The sequence below is a fragment of the Saccoglossus kowalevskii genome, chromosome 7 (assembly GCF_978046115.1).
Source record: "Saccoglossus kowalevskii chromosome 7, keSacKowa6.1, whole genome shotgun sequence".
Taxonomy (NCBI): Eukaryota; Metazoa; Hemichordata; class Enteropneusta; family Harrimaniidae; genus Saccoglossus; species Saccoglossus kowalevskii.
The window spans coordinates 9,202,367-9,221,818 of record NC_140647.1 but is presented as its reverse complement, the minus strand read 5'-3'; the positions used below and the strand labels follow the sequence as shown (position 1 = coordinate 9,221,818).

Below are 19,452 nucleotides of genomic sequence, written 5' to 3'. Positions count from 1 at the left end.
ACAATTATCAAGGCAGTATACTTTCCGAGATAAATTCTCTGTCTCATTTGCGGAGTCCTATCCACTTTCTCCAGTTACAGTTACCATGGTAGCAATCTCATTCTGCAAATAATTCTACGTTATGCCTGTATCCGGGTGTCCCAGGTGTTCTGTAACTTTTCAAACCACGTGATCCGAAGAAAGAGCCAAAGCGTGTTTTCTCTTCTATGAAAAGCACATTCGCGCCAGCCTGGGGGTTGAATTATAAAGAACACTGGCGATTCCATCCATGATTTGAGCAAAACACGTATGGTACTTGCATGATGCCAGTGCGTTCTCCTTTTACTAACCGCGACGAATGCACGACTCTATCACTGCAGTACGTCGCCGCGAGCCCATGTGATTAAATTGTTGTGTCGTTCGTATACTATGACTCAAAATGCACTAGGTAACACGACGATAAATACGCCGTTCTCCTGTGCACGTACTGTTAAACACACTATAGATGTCATGGTAACAATGTACAATACATCGTTTAGTGACGTAGTATTGGTTATTGTTTCCGACATTTTCTTTACAATAGTGAGTGTGTTTTGTTCATTTTTCTTATCTTACTGAAATATTTTATTTTAGTTAATTTTCCAATCTAGTAATACAAGAAAAGGGAATATAGGATTCATTCATGAACACAGAATTTAATACTAGGACGTAATAGACATCAAATGACCTGTTACATAATGTTTTAAATTGGACTGCATTCCAAAGTGTAGATGCACTGTAGTGACATATGCGTACATGTAATATATGTCATGTTGAAATGGAATGAGAAGAAACAAAATTATTTTGAATTTTGAAGAAAAAAAAACATTCAAAATGTATCTACTTCGTTGTGGCAGTAGATTATTATTTGATTTCCTGTCTGAGAATGTTTAAAATGCCACATAATATTTGAGAATTATTAATGTGATTTGTTAACCATGAAGTTACGCGATATGAAATCTAACAATACGTCCGTATGATACCGCGTCAAGTACTGATTGAACACCAGCGGGAACCCATTTAATTCACGACTTGTCCTAACCTGACCTTTCCTTCGTTTGTTTTGCATTTAAAACCATCGTCGTGTGAGGGCGCTCAGAGAATGAATGGTGCGGGCGTCTAACTGCAACCGATGTTGCTAATAGCAACGCCGTCACGCCTTCGTCGGGGTTCATCGCCCTGCAATTAATTCACGTACGTTGATGATTTACGGGGTGTGAGCCATATTTTGAGCAATTTAATTAGCTAAATAGACAACACATAGCGAGTAAAACCGTTATTTTAATTAACAAAATGTCGTTCGTGAAATACAATATTACCTTGGCAAAATTTATGATGACATTTTAAAATAAATTAAAAGCCTTGTTAGTTCGGACTGTTTTTTTAATTTTCTATCTCGGAGCGTCTTCAAATTGCCCCAAATAACAAATATGCTGTATATTGTACAACTGGAGAGTTGCGTATGCCCAAAGTCACTGATGTTTAGTCATTAATATCGCATCACAGAATGGGAAAAAAACCACGCCTACTTATTAACATGAAATCCATTCATACTAGTAACAGCGTACACGAGTCTATGTAGTCAGACAGTACTTGGCATCCCCGTGGATTGTATACCGCTCTCTATGTGAACTCTTCGTTGTATTGGAATATACCCTGGAATATTTTTATCGCAGTAACTCTCACATGTTGTTTGGAGTATTTTTGATGCGATGACAGCCTTGGTTCACGTTTATTTCTGGATATTCGCGTTGTCGCCTCTCGTTATACGGGGATTTAATGTGGATACCACATCGCCGGTGATACACTCGGGTCCAACTGACAGCTTGTTCGGATTCTCCGTCTCCGTACATCAGACACAGGGAACGAGCTGGTAAGTGGAGCAGTAATAGAACTTCAGTGCGTGCACCGGTCTATTCCCCGTGTTTACGCTGATGAATTATAGTGTATGTGCAAAACTAATACTAGTATGCCCGGGAGAATGTGTACAGTGTCTGCTGCCCCGCACTGACAACCGTTTAGGGGGCTGATGCCGGGGGAGAGAAGGCGAGAGTAAAAGTGGTGAATGCGGCCTGAAAAAATAGTTGACATGAGCAATTATACCAAACTTAATTGTGATCCGAGAAAATGCATCGTTGTGTGTATCCAACTAAACGTTCTTATGCATCATTCATTATGCAGTCACGATTATTCATTACTAGATTCTTCATTTTTTAAAGTTAATATTGCGGCTCACTGGGAGCGTGCAAGATGAATATTATGGTGTCGCGCGTGGCACATTTTACGGACACGTTTACTATTGTTTTATTGGGCGTAGTAGTTTTAGCTTATACACGACGGAAGATCACGTGCAAGTTTGTATACACGTTTATTTCAATGAAATCTCAAATACCATTAAAAGTTCACTGCCGATCGTAATTACAGAAGTGTGTGCATTTCAATTGAATTTACCTGTATTTCAAATCCGAATATTAATACACAGAAGCTAATCTGGTATTATCCTAACGGAAAATTCTTGCTGTACATAATTTTACTTTCATTTTGTATTTTAACAAAAATTCGTAAAATCTCACAATGTTTTTTTGAATTGGTATTTAATACCGTTAGCGCCCGTTCGTGAGTGTGTACTCTGTGCGCCCCCTTCAGGGCTCGGGGCAAACACCGGCTTCCACCAGCCCAGCCCAGCCCAGCGCGGTTCGTGCCTGGGTACGCCCCATGATGCATAATTCGGTAATTGTTATTAATATTCGCTGGTTGCTTAGATTACCTTGACTTTTCACACTGAATGGCGTTATTTATAATTCCACATGTACCACTATGAGAGTAGGCGTGCCGAGAGCCGAGGTTGACTGATGTCTACTCCCAACGCTCATCCTCCATAGCCCAAAGGGGATGACTATATCTCATGGTTGCTGTATCTATGGAAACGTGATTTACGGGGACGTTTTGTTTCTTTTCGTCGATAACTACTGCACACATTTAGCGTCACAAACACACACACACACACACACACACACACACACACACACACACACACACACACACACACACACACACACACACACACACACACACACACACACACACACACAGACTTTAAAACTACACTGGCGGAGGATTTCTCCGTTTAATGATGGGAAGTAGTATCTCTCTACAAGCACACACGAAAAGACAATTTCTTGCAATTTAAAGTTCTCACGTCTCGAACATTAAAAGGATGTATTTCGGTTACTTTCTTTTATTTTCCCTTCTCACGTCAACACATGCTAATGGTTTCAAATGGATCGTAAATTTGTAAGATAAATGGGGGTATGCGTTTTCATGGAAACCCTTGATTTATATATTTCCGCAAATCACCCTGTAGTATATAGAAGGACAACTGGAAACGAATGACTGCTGTATTTCTATGGTGAACGACAATACTGACAACATAGCACGACAGCACTCATAGTCAAAAATTATATTCTTTATGAACACAGAAACAATTATGATACTATAAACTCACACGGGTGCAAAATCAATACTCATGTTTTCTTCCACCTTGTATTTGTTTTATGTAGTTACGTTTAATCGTATGTTTATTTGGATTCAGGAGAGGTTGACATTCTCGGCTACTCCCATGTACAAATCCTCTATTAGATATACCTAACCGCCACGCGGAACGACCTTAATTGGCCATATCAATGCAAGCTGTCGTGTCTACACATGGCCTTCACTGTGTCCTTTCTGTACGTGTTTATCAATGAAAGCTTAATATGGTACGGCGACATTACTCATACACCTTCTATGAATGTTTTTTATTGTAGGTTATGACAGTTTAATTATCACACTAACTTTGCATTAATTACGTTCAATCCGTGTGCTATTATACTCTGCCCATTAAAGGAAGCTACATGACATTTGCCAATAATTTGTGACATTGAAGTACAACTGCACTGTTCGACCTACCGGTTTCGTTTAGCTGTACCGTATGCGTAAGCACTGGACAGAATACTCGTACTATCATCGTGTAAAGATGACTGTGTCACAGTGCGTTTCTCGGTGCTAGCTATCGTAGGGAATTAGTGTATTATGGTTTTAAAGGACCTAAATTATTTGTGAGAAATGTTGGCATTGATTAATCGAATACGTCGACTTGATTTGACGTATTTGGAACATCTCCAGAAAGCCTTGAAAACATAACATTGCGCTGAGCCACCTCCATCGGTGCCACCAGTTGTAATGAGTTACGTACAATACTGACATTGCGCTGAACCACCGTCATCGGTGCCACCAGTTGTAATGAGTTACGTACATTACTGGCATTGCGCTGAGCCACCTCCATTGGTGCCACCAGTTGTAATGAGTTATGTTCAATACTGGCATTGCGCTGAACCACCTCCATCGGTGCCACCAGTTGTAATGAATTACTTACAATACTGGCATTGCGCTGAACCACCGTCATCAGTGCCACCAGTGTAATGAGTTACGTACAATGCTGACATTGCGCTGAACCACCTCCATCGGCGTCACCAGTTGTAATGAATTACGTTCAATACTGGCATTACGCTGAACCACCTACAGCAACGTCACCAGTTGTAATGAGTTACGTTCAATACTGGCATTGCGCTGAACCACTTCCATCGGCGTCACCAGTTGTAATGAATTACGTACAATACTGGCATTATGCTGAACCACCTACAGCGACGTCACCAGTTGTAATGAGTTACGTTCAATACTGGCATTGCGCTGAACCACTTCCATCGCGTCACCAGTGTAATCAGTTACGTACAATACTGGCATTGCGCTGAACCACTTCCATCGCGTCACCAGTGTAATCAGTTACGTACAATACTGGCATTGCGCTGAACCACTTCCATCGCGTCACCAGTGTAATCAGTTACGTACAATACTGGCATTGCGCTGAACCACCGTCATCGGTGCCACCAGTTGTAATGAATTACGTACAATACTGGCATTATGCTGAACCACCTCCATCGGCGTCACCAGTTGTAATGAATTACGTACAATACTGGCATTACGCTGAACCACCTACAGCGACGTCACCAGTTGTAATGAGTTACGTTCAATACTGGCATTGCGCTGAACCACTTCCATCGCGTCACCAGTGTAATCAGTTACGTACAATACTGGCATTGTGCTGAACCACTTCCATCGCGTCACCAGTGTAATCAGTTACGTACAATACTGGCATTGCGCTGAACCACTTCCATTGCGTAACCAGTGTAATCAGTTACGTACAATACTGGCATTGCGCTGAACCACCGTCATCGGTACCACCAGTTGTAATGAGTTACGTACAATACTGACATTGCGCTGAACCACCGTCATCGGTGCCACCAGTTGTAATGAGTTACGTACATTACTGGCATTGCGCTGAGCCACCTCCATTGGTGCCACCAGTTGTAATGAGTTATGTTCAATACTGGCATTGCGCTGAACCACCTCCATCGGTGCCACCAGTTGTAATGAATTACTTACAATACTGGCATTGCGCTGAACCACCGTCATCAGTGCCACCAGTGTAATGAGTTACGTACAATGCTGACATTGCGCTGAACCACCTCCATCGGCGTCACCAGTTGTAATGAATTACGTTCAATACTGGCATTACGCTGAACCACCTACAGCAACGTCACCAGTTGTAATGAGTTACGTTCAATACTGGCATTGCGCTGAACCACTTCCATCGGCGTCACCAGTTGTAATGAATTACGTACAATACTGGCATTATGCTGAACCACCTACAGCGACGTCACCAGTTGTAATGAGTTACGTTCAATACTGGCATTGCGCTGAACCACTTCCATCGCGTCACCAGTGTAATCAGTTACGTACAATACTGGCATTGCGCTGAACCACTTCCATCGCGTCACCAGTGTAATCAGTTACGTACAATACTGGCATTGCGCTGAACCACTTCCATCGCGTCACCAGTGTAATCAGTTACGTACAATACTGGCATTGCGCTGAACCACCGTCATCGGTGCCACCAGTTGTAATGAATTACGTACAATACTGGCATTATGCTGAACCACCTCCATCGGCGTCACCAGTTGTAATGAATTACGTACAATACTGGCATTACGCTGAACCACCTACAGCGACGTCACCAGTTGTAATGAGTTACGTTCAATACTGGCATTGCGCTGAACCACTTCCATCGCGTCACCAGTGTAATCAGTTACGTACAATACTGGCATTGTGCTGAACCACTTCCATCGCGTCACCAGTGTAATCAGTTACGTACAATACTGGCATTGCGCTGAACCACTTCCATTGCGTAACCAGTGTAATCAGTTACGTACAATACTGGCATTGCGCTGAACCACCGTCATCGGTACCACCAGTTGTAATGAGTTACGTACATTACTGGCATTGCGCTGAGCCACCTCCATCGGTGCCACCAGTTGTAATGAGTTATGTTCAATACTGGCATTGCGCTGAACCACCTCCATCGGTGCCACCAGTTGTAATGAGTTATGTTCAATACTGGCATTGCGCTGAACCACCTCCATCGGTGCCACCAGTTGTAATGAGTTACGTACATTACTGGCATTGCGCTGAACCACCTCCATCGGTGCCACCAGTTGTAATGAGTTATGTTCAATACTGGCATTGCGCTGAACCACCTCCATCGGTGCCACCAGTTGTAATGAGTTATGTTCAATACTGGCATTGCGCTGAACCACCTCCATCGGTGCCACCAGTTGTACCGGTAATGAGTTACGTACATTACTGGCATTGCGCTGAACCACCTCCATCGGTGCCACCAGTTGTAATGAGTTATGTTCAATACTGGCATTGCGCTGAACCACCTCCATCGGTGCCACCAGTTGTAATGAATTACTTACAATACTGGCATTGCGCTGAACCACCGTCATCGGTGCCACCAGTGTAATGAGTTACGTACAATACTGACATTGCGCTGAACCACCTCCATCGACGTCATCAGTTGTAATGAATTACGTACATTACTGGCCTTGCGCTGAACCACCTCCATCGGTGCCACCAGTTGTAATGAGTTATGTTCAATACTGGCATTGCGCTGAACCACCTCCATCGGTGCCACCAGTTGTAATGAGTTACGTTCAATACTGGCATTGCGCTGAACCACCGTCATCGGTGCCACCAGTTGTAGTGAGTTACGTACATTACTGGCATTGCGCTGAGCCACCTCCATCGGTGCCACCAGTTGTAATGAGTTATGTTCAATACTGGCATTGCGCTGAACCACCTCCATCGGTGCCACCAGTTGTAATGAGTTACGTTCAATACTGGCATTGCGCTGAACCACTGTCGTCGGTGCCAACAGTTGTAATGAGTTACGTACAATACTGGCATTACGCTGAACCACCTCCATCGGCGTCACCAGTTGTAATGAATTACTTACAATACTGGCATTGCGCTGAACCACCTTCATCGGCGTCATCATTTGTAATGAATTACGTACAATACTGGCATTACGCTGAACCACCTCCATCGGCGTCACCAGTTGTAATGAACTACGTACAATACTGGCATTACGCTGAACCACCTACAGCGACGTCACCAGTTGTAATGAGTTACGTACAATACTGGCATCGCGCTGAACCACTTCCATCGCGTCACCAGTGTAATGAGTTACGTAAAATACTGGCATTGCGCTGAACCACCTCCATCGGCGTCACCAGTGTAATGAGTTACGTACATTACTGGTATTGCGCTGAACCACCTCCATCGGTGCCACCAGTTGTAATGAGTTACGTACAATACTGGCATTGCGCTGAACCACCTCCATCGGCGTCATCATTTGTAATGAATTACGTACAATACTGGCACTGCGATGAACCACCTCCATCGGCGCAACCAGTTGTAATGAATTACGTACAATACTGGCACTGCGCTGAACCACTTCCATCGGCGCAACCAGTTGTACTAATGAGTTACGTACAATACTGGCATTACGCCGAGCCACCTCCATCGGCATGGCTAGTTGTAAGTCAAACATTCCACAATCACTTTTCCAGAAAAATAAAGATTTTACGGATTTGGTCAAATTTACGACCATCCTCAAGGCAAAACGTTACGAAGGTTTGCCAACTTTGGTTTGCGCCGAGTTTTGGTAACTTTAATACACCTTAGAAATGTATACTTGTAAAAACACGTTCAGGTACCATATTCTTACGCGATGTAATGGTCTGTAGCAATGGCTCTTTGGAGTGCCAGTGGCATGTTCAAGATGATGTGAATGGGTTTGCAGAGTCACCTTACATTCCGACACGGTTACTCATAACCGTGATTCCGATCACCATTCTGCAAATTTCTCAGCGCAGATTCAATATTGAAACGCACAGACAAAAATCTGTCGCTGTCATGGCAGCGGTTTTGTTTTTGTTTTTATTTATAGTATGATGATTATTATTACCCATCCATGTCAGTGTACAACAAATAACACATGTCTCAGCATCCCCTAAATATAGTGTGACGTCACAGTTGGAAATAATTTTACACTGTAATACCAACATAACATGTATATTATTATTATCTTAATATAGGCTGCTAGTTGGAGCCCCGCAAGCACAAACTGATCAACGTGATGTGGTGCAAGGAGGGGCTGTGTATAAATGTCCCGCGTCGCCTGATTCCAGCGTACAGTGCGAGCAGATACCATTTGGTGCTAATGAAGGTAATGACATCATTTGGTTTTGTTACGTCATCGTAAATTTGCGGCGACATACTAATTAACCATGCGTGTTTTTGCTATCGTCACACGCGTGACTCAGGTGGCAGAAATTGAGAAAACTAATCATTAACGGTGTACCTATTAATATATTTATGTGGCGTGGACAACTGAGTCGTGTTTGCCTATTTTAAAATTTGCGTAGCCGTCAGTTGACCCACGGTGTATCTTGGCGTGTGTCTTTATTATGACCGCGCCAACTAGTTTGAAAATAACCTAAATATGTTATGAATATTATTGATTTTGGGACTTAAACAAAATAAACGCTACAATAAATTAAAAACAAATTGCGGAGATCCCACCTGAATTTAAATTCCTTTTTATTTGATGACTCAGTCGGGGATGCCCTTTTGGGGGTCCGTGACTGGTTTGCATAAGAATGCCGGTATGACGTCATAGTCCAAGGCGGCCATTTTAAAAATGGAGGTGAGGACGCGATTATTACTAGTATTCTTTCGTTTCAAACTTTAGACGGATATTTTAGCCAATATGTTCACTGAATTTGAACTGGAAATAACTGTCATAGTTCGAGGCCCGACCCGACTAGTGTCGTATGGTGTTTCTCTGAACAACCCATTGTTCACTCATTGTGGAAGGGGGAGATTTCCAGCTCGTTTTCACGAGTTTCTAAATTTCACACAAGATTTCATCATTTCTCCATCAAAATCAACGAGTACTGAACTACTCGGTAAAACTCGTAGTAGGGATAACTGTACGCACATCACGAGACTGGCGCAGTCGGGGTGATTGATTTGTATTTGTAGTTCAAATAAAATACAAAAAAATACGAAATAGAGGTGTTAGCGCTAACACCTCCATTTCTCGATTTTTTTTTGATTTTATTTAAACTACAAAAACAAATTAATCACCCCGACTGTGCCAGTCTAGCACATCACATATGAAAGTCTATTTCGTAGTCCGAGTCTACGATTTCGTATAAAAGTTTATCTTCGGAAACTTTATGTAAAGTTGTGTTCTGCTTCTCATCATTACAACACATTTACAACAATTTCAATCTAAGTGCCAAAATTACCGACCTCATTACCTAGCCTCATGCCTACCTGAAATCTGCTGAAAGCCTCTATTAATACCTGGAATTGCGTAAAAAAACAGCGTCAGCAGACGATGTGTTGAACTCCTCATAGACTTTCGTGACGATGTTGAAAAGTGTGACGTCAGTCCGTGGTCGGTTTTATTTTATTTATTTATTTTTTTTTACTCAAAACACAGAACACGATCAAAAAGTGGGAAAGTCACACCAGTGGTTAGGAGCTTCTCTAAAAAGTACTGGAAGGAATGGAATCATTGCGGTAAGTCCACTCTTAGTTGGCGCTGAAAGTCATTTTCATTTCTTCATAATTTTTAGCAGTATCAAAATGTTATACGGTAGGTTAATTTATTTTCACCGGATTTTAATTTTATGATGAAAACCCAGGTATGTAATGGCAATCTTGAGCTTCAACCTGAGCTTGCTCAGAGTCAATCTGAGCTCCACCCTGAGCTTCAACCTGAGCTTCAACTTGAGCTTCAACCTGAGCTTCCTCAGAGTCAACCTGAGCTCCACCCAACTTGAACCCTGGAAATTGTTTACAACAGAAGCTCTAAATTCAAATCAGTTGTGTTGGAGTCACACATTAAAGCAGTTGTTTCACACACATGAAACAATTTTCCTTTTTTTATTCTAATCTTTATTTCTGCAGTTACAGTTTTATTTTATTCTGAAAAGGAAAAATTGACTAATTATTTAAATAATAATAATGTTTATTTAATATTATTTTTCTATCAGTCTACAACAATAAAGTAATAAATGGAAGTTGAGTTGGTTAATAATAAGATAAAAGTAATAGTAAACAAAAGTACCTGAAAGTAATTGTTGTAGAGATGACAATCCATGAAGAAATGTAATTTATTTTCAGTTTTATTATGTAATTCATCTTCAGTTTTATTAGCTCCGCTGTCCACTTTGTCGAGCGGAGCTTATCATATGAGTAATTGTCTGTCGTCGTCCGTGTCAATGTTTTACAATGCTTTGATACTTGGTGTACATTGTATATGTACCTTGGGTAGACCTCTCTCAGATTTGTTCATTTCAAAACTCAGATTCGAATTTCAGTTAGATCTGAAAATATGTGCGATGCACTAGAATGACATTACGAAAACATGCGATCTTCGGGTAAAGACGTGTCAATTAACTACCAGCAAGATTAGCCATGGCTCACACCTCCTCTCTTACATGCCCCCCAATTCACACATACAATAGGTGTTGCTAGTCTGTTCTATAGTAGTCTGAGGTGTAACATAGGCAGAACAAAACACTTTCATCATTAACACATAAACAATACACATTACCAGACAATAATATCACAAAACAAGCATACCTTGAACAAAAGAAATCCAATTTACAATGGTACTCTTCAATACAAAAAATGATGAACAACATGAACTTTTCACGAGAACAACAGAATGATTGGTTAACAAAACATATACAGCAAATTGGCAAAGTTGTCAAACAAAAATACATAAATTTCTGGAGAAAAAATATAACTGAAAAAACAAAGCTGAGAACTTATGAAAAATTCAAAGACTCTTATAATTTTGAAAAATACTTAGATGTGCTAAATTTGAAACAAAGAATTTCAATGACAAAATTTCGAACTAGTAATCACAATTTAGCAATAGAAAAAGGGAGACATATGCAACCAAAAATACCTACTGAAAATAGAATTTGCAAACAATGTTCACAGAATGAAATAGAAGATGAACTGCACTTTGTTATGAAATGTGCACAATATAAAGTTATACGCCAACAAATCATACAGGATGATCTCCAGAAATTTAATTTCTTGATGACTTCAAAAGATGATGTAATAATAAAAAAGATTGGCAACTATATTCATAATGCATTTCAATCAAGAAATAAAAATGCCATTTGATATGTAACACTTGCTTTATCTTTTTTTTTAACAACTAACTTTCTTTTTGTAGTAGTAGTTATCACAACTAATCTTTATTGCTATTAACTGATAGAAACATTGTATTTCTAAGGATGCAATAAAGTTATTATTATTATTATTATTATTAAACACTAGGTACAATTCCTTGAGTAAAACTGCAGAACAGAAAAGATTGTTCCGTCGCCCGCTTGTTGTTTTTTTTTCTGCCCATCAAAAACGTCAACTGGAAACAAATTAAAAGTATTGATAAAAACATTGTTTAAATATGTGATATCATAATTTGAAGCTTGGCAGCAGGTAGAGCACTTCCTGTTGTCCAGCCATTTTAACCCTCGTAACAAAAATTAGCATACTTATAAGCACAGGGATATATGTACATATATTGGTATTTGAAGGGGGATTTGAGTAAATTTGATTATCTAACCCGAATTAAAAAACAAAATTTTGCAAAGTTTGATGAGTAAAAACCAGGCTTGACTATGCCCTGGTTTGTTTGATCATGAATGTACTATGGTTTGATTACAAGCTAACCAAGGATGTCCATCTTTCATTTCGTCGGTTCATTCTTGGTCACTCCAAACTCACACCAAAAATGGCTGTTTATGGTGAGCTAGGAAGGTATCCAATTGACTGTTTTATCAAGAAACAACGACTTAAGTATATATATATTCAACCGAGTAACAAACTCTGATAACATATTATTAAGAGAAGCCTACTTAGTAAATAAGAATGTAAAAAGTAAATGGTTTACAAGTGTAGAAACCCTCATGCAAGATTTTGATGTTGTTACCATTGTAAACTCAAGATAAATAAGAAAAATTTAGACTTTATTCATAAAAAAATCATTTGGATTTTTCACATGCATAATGATAATAGAAAACAAACCTTGGCTAAAACAAACTAAGAACATACAGACTTTTTAAACAAGATTTAAAAATTGAAAATTACTTAATGAATATGCAGAACCATAATCTTAGGAGGTTAATTGCAAAATTCAGGACAAGCAACCATGACCTTAAAATTGAGAAAGGCAGACATAATAATGTGCCACTGGATAAAAGAACATGTGATTTGTGCAGCCAAAATATAATTGAGGATGAGTAGCATTTTGTAATGAAATGTACAGCCCACCATACTCTAGCACCAGCAAAGCAGCAACAACTATCAGTGTATTAGGTTACATTTTGTGTTCATTCTGTATTCTGTATTCACCATTGGTTGCAAATTGTCTTTATTGTTTATTCATACATGTTTTTGATTTTTTTTATATTTTTAGAATAGGTTTTTCTTTTTCTTTTTAGATTATAGTTTTTAAATTTCTTTCTGTAAGACCCTTTTATCCTTTCCTAAGGATTTTATGCGTCTAATGGATATTGTTATTATTATTATTATAAACAAAGCTGGGTCTAACACCTCTCCACCCCAAAACAGACTTTTGATGTGTTCTTTATAAATGTATTGTATTTGACGTGTACTTTTGATGTGTACTTATTTTACGCTTGTCTCAACGGAATTTTCTGTTTTTACTTTTTTATTATTATGATTTTTTTCTTTATTGTAATTTTATCTATATTTCAACAGAGATTTGATAACAACAAAGTTATTATTATTATTTGTTTTATTCATTCTATATACCACAGCCTTTCTATATAGGATGGAGCTCAATACTGTGAATAGACACAAGCTGCTAATTATTCTGTGTTGTTGCACTTTAATTTGTTATACTGGTACCCTAAGATTCGATGAGTAAATGACAGATAAAGTCGATTATTAGTGATTTGTTACCTTAGATTGTTCAAACATAAACAACCCTGGTCGAAAAGACCATGGAGCTAAAAAAAGCTCCATGAATAGACAAAAGATAAAATATATTAGAGACAAAAAATCTTAAAGCACAACAAAACTACAAATATACTGTATCATAGTAATATTTTGACAGAAAGGTGAGATTTATTTTCAACATAATGTTTAAAGAAATTATTTCGCTCTTATTGTGCCATCAGAAAGTCTTGGGCGATGACAGAATTGGAAACATAATATTTAACTTCAACACAGCTGATGTGACCTTGGACGCTCAGGTTGGAGCTCTGTGTAGGCGCCCCAACTTTGTTTGAGCTTCCGTTGTAAACAATATGCCAAGCTCAAGTTAAAGCTCAGCGTGGCGCAGCGCTCAGGTTTTCATGGAAGGTAGTAAGGGGTTTTTCTATGGTTATTGTAATGATCTTCCACTATTAATACTGGGGTAAAATTATTTCCCGTTTTGGCTTCTACGCCCAGGTCGTAATGCTCAGTTTTGTTGCCATATTTGCTGATTTCAATAAAAAAAACTACCATCAATGGGAGACTTCATTTTACAAACCGTGCAATCGTTTTCGATGACAAGTTTAAACTATATTTAGAGAGATGTGTGTTTTCGCTAGCGAGTGCGTTTCTTTCACTTGCTTTAACGGGTGACTTAAACAGAGCTGATTCGATCTCAGATGCTCAAGTTGGAGCACAGTGTCGGTGCGCCAAATTCGTTTTGAGTTTCTGCTGTAAATCCAAGCAACAATACCCAACTATAATCCAAACAATCACTGTCAAAAAGCAATATTACAAATCATCTCTTTTGTCATAAAGTCTGGTAGAAAGATGACCATTGTTGTCAAATTCGAGGTAAATGTCAGGGTATAAGGCCGAGGAAGCTGATTCTGTAGTTTCTTTAATGTCTAGTTCTGTGGGATATATCAATGGGAGCGAATCACAAAAGTTAGGATTGTTGATGGAAAGGACATCATCAATATATCTAAATGTAAAATTAAAAGATTTAGCTTCTTTTAATTGTTTGTTTCTGAAGAAACTCGGTCTCATACAAGAATAAAACCAAGTCGGTCAGTAAGGGAGCACAGTTAAATATATGTCCTGACTCCTCCAAACTTAACAAATATATTATCTATCAAAAATTCAAGCATGAGGACAATGTCTTCTTCACTGTAAAAAGTGGTGGCATTAGTTTCATTCTTGACGAAATAAGTGGAATTGTAGTTTAGAACAATATATTTATATCGCCTAGAACCATTCTTATGAAAAAATGATTGATGAACAATATCTAAAATTGAATGTTTTAATAGACTTTATTTCAGATAAAGATCTAGATCAGAGTTTTTCCGAAAGTTCTTTAGAATTGTGCAATATCCACATGTGATTTAAACCAAATTAAATCTACCAAATTAATATGCAGTATTAATTTGTATAGATTTTCACCCAAACTAGATATACTATCCTAAACGTATTGGACAAAAAAGATATTTTATTCAAATGATAAATTAAGATAAATTTGCATGAAAAACTAATCAGTATACTAAATAATTTCCCAAGCTCAAGTTGGGTGGAGCTCAGGTTGACTCTGAGGAAGCTCAGGTTGAAGCTCAGGTTGAAGCTCAAGTTGAAGCTCAGGTTGAAGCTCAAGTTGAAGCTCAGGGTGGAGCTCAGGTTGACTCTGAGCAAGCTCAGGTTGAAGCTCAAGTTTGCCATTACATACCTCGAAAACCACTATCTCACATGACATGTACAAATATATTATATTCACAGTTATGATTTTCATGTTCTTGTAAACCAGTGTGAAAATAATATATACACTGTAACCTCAGTATAATGAACACCGTTATAATGAACTTCCTGATATAATGAACACATAGCGTGTCTCCCGCTCACAACAAACCCAATGTATTATGTACTTCTTTATAATGAACATTTCACTATAACAAACTAATTGTATGTCCCCCAAAGAGTTTGTTATAGCGAGGCTACAGTGTACTACAGTATATTCACTGGATTTTATTGCCACTAATTAGTCCACCTGTAAAATTGAATTTCAAGTATTGTATTTTATCTTAAATCTTCTTGAAAATTAGAAGAGTTAAATTGTTAACTTGTTGAAACTATAATACATGTATTAGTAACAAATTTCAACAATTCAAATAATGATGTAATTATCTTTGAACAAAGTTCTCCACAGGAAAATAGATTTGATACACACCTGTACATGTATATATCCTATCATCACTGTTAATTTTCATAACAATATAATGTAATAATCACCTCTACTACTTTTTCACATTTGAGCCTTGAATTAATTAAAGAGTTAGTTTCTACTCTACAATACTCTGGAGACTTCCCTGTATGAAATTCAATATGAGTATCTATTCAGCAAAAGGAAACAATGACATTAGGTCATTGACCTCCGCAGTTAGCGGCCATCATTCTTCACTGACAGTCATAAACATATTTTCATTGTTATTTAACTTTCTATATACACTTAGCAAAAAGGATGATTTAGTTAATAAAGTACAATAGAAATTATAATATAAAGTGTGCTCTTAGCACCAGGGATATTTAACCAAACACTCTTTAACCTGTATGTTTTCTTAAGATGTTTTTCGATTTACACATTAATCAAGAGCACATGACAAAAATGAAATACAGATATAGCCAAAAAGTACAATCAGTAACAAGCTACGGTAAATGTACTCTCGATAGCTATTTTATATTTTTATACAATCATATAGGTTAAATATACCTTCATATACCTTCATTAACAAATATTCTGCTTTGAGTCTGGACTAATTTTTATGTGAGTTAGAAGTGCATTCAACAGTACCTACTGTAAATAAACTACCGATATTTTCAGTATTCTTGATAGTTACCAAATATGTGTTGCTAAAATTGAATGATTTTTTTCACTTGGATTTCTTTCTTTAATAGTTTAACGTTGAAATACGAATCTTTTCGCAAGAAACATGGCGTTTAGATACGCTTGCTTCATCAAAATTACTTACCATCAAATGTGTATAGCACAATTTTAAATGTGAAAATTCTTGAAAAAACTTTCATATTTATCTAATCTCTTGCAATGTTTTGACACCACTACAATGCTATTATCTTTGTCCTGTATTTACGTTTGATTTCATGCATATTGGTAAGAGAATATAAGAAAATAGTCTATTATCATACCACAAACATTTGCTGCAGCTAAAATGTAAATCTAAAATAAAATTAAGAATTTGTGACAAAATATACTTATGGTATACATGATTGTTATAATCCTGCATTAATATATATAAAACTTATAAAACAATTTATAGAGACCATTTTTTAGAGTTCTGCTAAAAGCCAGTTGAGCATTTACAGGAGAGCTCCATTTTGGGACAATACAGTACATCAGTTTGTTCAACATAGTTTGTTCATACCCTTTTAATTCTCTTTTTGTCTGACTCTTCTACAATTGGGATAATACTTTTTAATACTACTTAGTTGTATGTAGTTGCAGATCCCACAAGGGAAAGAAAAAAGGAGTTGTGCCTGACCAAATATACTTTTTAGCTTTAATCACTGTCTCTACATATACAGCAAAGATTTACCATTAGATATTGTGATTTGGTTTACCACTACTTTTAGACATGTGATTGCATTAGTGAAATGAAATTTGATCTTTTCCTTTTAAAACATGCATTTAATTACAGAACCATACAAACAAACCACAGCTTCTTCACATTCTGCTTGGCTGGAGAATATGCCCTAGGAATACCAATTGGGATAATAGTACAAAAAGTGTCCTAGATTTAGTCAAAAGGGGTCATACATAATAAAGTCTGTAATCGTGCTTGACAACTAAGCTCCCAATAGTGTAATTATTTAAATAGTGAATGTTGAATACTTGCACTATGCGAAAACCTGCTTCATTCTAATAAGATAATTAATTCAAATCGTCAATCGGGCTTGAGGTGCATGACCATTGTAAGAAAACCTTGAGTCAGTTTTGTTTACACAATTTGAATAACGATAAGGGTATTAACTGTATTTAAAGCTCATAATATCAATGTCCTTTTCATTCATATTATCAAATCATTGTAAATCTGTTATTGCTAATAGTTTTTACATTTAATTGTATACCCAACAACCAACTAAAGAAGTTTTCAATTTCCTTGGTTTCTCTAGCAAAAATATTTTGGCCCAGCTTTTATTATTCATATCATGTTCATTGATCCATGTAGTTAGTTGTCTTGCATGAGTTGATTTACAAGGACCATTCATAGTGGCCAACAGTCACGGTCATGTTAGCGACGTGATATAAATTATAAAATACTGCAATAAGGGTATTTGACTTTATTTACAGAAGGAAGGCTAATAGATCCAAATTTGTTTATCTCCCCTGGTGCTCTCAAAATTACAAATACTAATAAAAGTACAAATAAATGTACATACATACATAATTATTGCAAAATTGGTTTTAAAATTATTTAACTTCATAGGTACCTTCAATTTGATTGATTTCATTAATTGATTATGACACTGATTCACATTTAAACATTTAGTCATATAATGTGGTAGAATGTGTTTTATGGTGTAAAAATGAACACACATTCTTATAAAGTTTCAAGGAGCAGTGTAATATTCAACAACCTAACAATTTCTATAGTGGGAGGATTGTGTTTATTGTCAGTCATAACACATATGGCTCTATAGTGGGAGGATTGTGTTTATTGTCAGTCATAACACATTTGTTTGTATGTCTTAATCATGCCCCATGCTCTACTACAATAATCCAAATAGAGCAATATGAGAGCATTATAAAAAGTTCTTGTACTTTGAGGTATATAATGTGTTATTCTTCTTAGAAAGGATATACATATGTTCATATTATTATATTATTTGGTAGATATTTTTATAACAGTAAGACAGAACTCTACTGCAAGTTTATATTTTTATCAGTGATTTGTAGGTGTAGGTGTCTATGTTGCAATGATTGAACATTCTGATGGAGCAAATACATTGATAACATTATATGAACATGACAGTTATACCTAATTTTATTTGTTGTATAATTTACAATGAGGAATTAGAAAATTTTGTGGGAAAACTGGTATAATTTTGATGAATTCATTCGGTCACCAGTTTTTTAATGTAAGATGAAAATTGCAGCTAAGTGGCATTTATGGAAGTATGATTGAATTTTAAAATTGTAACTTATGTCAGAGGAAAGATTTGAAATCTGGGACATTTGTGAAGCATTAAGTGAATAGCAGATCATTAATCCCCAATTTTTGTTTGGGAGGAAGGGGGACACTATTTCTAGGGGAGTGTATGAATGGTGAATGAAATATAAATCTTATAACATGTAATACGGTATGTTGTAATATTTGAAGGTTATTTTGTTATTTATAAAGACATTCTTAGTTTTGAATCACATAGGTGGAATATGATGTTGATCAACTTGAAAACAAATACATTTTGACAATTTTATGAAATTTGACAATAACAGTCAATAATGGCAGTGAAATGCATTTGTCATAAAAAGTATGTAAATCATTAAAATTTCATATAAAAAGTCACTTTTCCCAGCTTTAAAGACCCCAGCCAGTGAAGCCTTCACTGGAAGAATATTTCATGATTTCCCTAACTCATGAACTTCTACAGTACTAGTATTTTCTGTTTACAATGTGTTTTTATTTGAGGTGAATTTCTAGTATGAAACTGGTGAATGACACCATTTTGAAAAAGTGTGAATGATTTAGAGAAATCTCAAAAATGGTAAATACTGCGCAAATGCAAAAAAGCCCTGTATTTAGGTCACATCAACTGAATGTATCTCATAAACTTTGCAATAATACGATAAGCAGAAAATTTAATATCGCAGATAAGGCAATTAGAATATATGAAATATGGTGATACAATTATTTCTACATGGAAACTAATATTGTCAATAGTTAACACGGTTGT

The 19,452-nt window shown here is 37.1% G+C and overlaps 1 protein-coding gene across 1 annotated transcript in view; it reads left to right on the top strand.

Annotated features, from left to right (window-relative positions):
* Positions 1-19,452, top strand: part of LOC102804196 (integrin alpha-8-like) — a 133,863-nt gene that overhangs the window by 42,540 nt on the left and 71,871 nt on the right. The window contains exons 2-4 of the mRNA XM_085501767.1: positions 1,718-1,891; positions 8,556-8,686; positions 9,971-10,050. Coding sequence (XP_085357893.1) covers positions 1,718-1,891; positions 8,556-8,686; positions 9,971-10,050 — 385 coding nt within the window. The remainder of the gene's footprint in view (positions 1-1,717; positions 1,892-8,555; positions 8,687-9,970; positions 10,051-19,452) is intronic.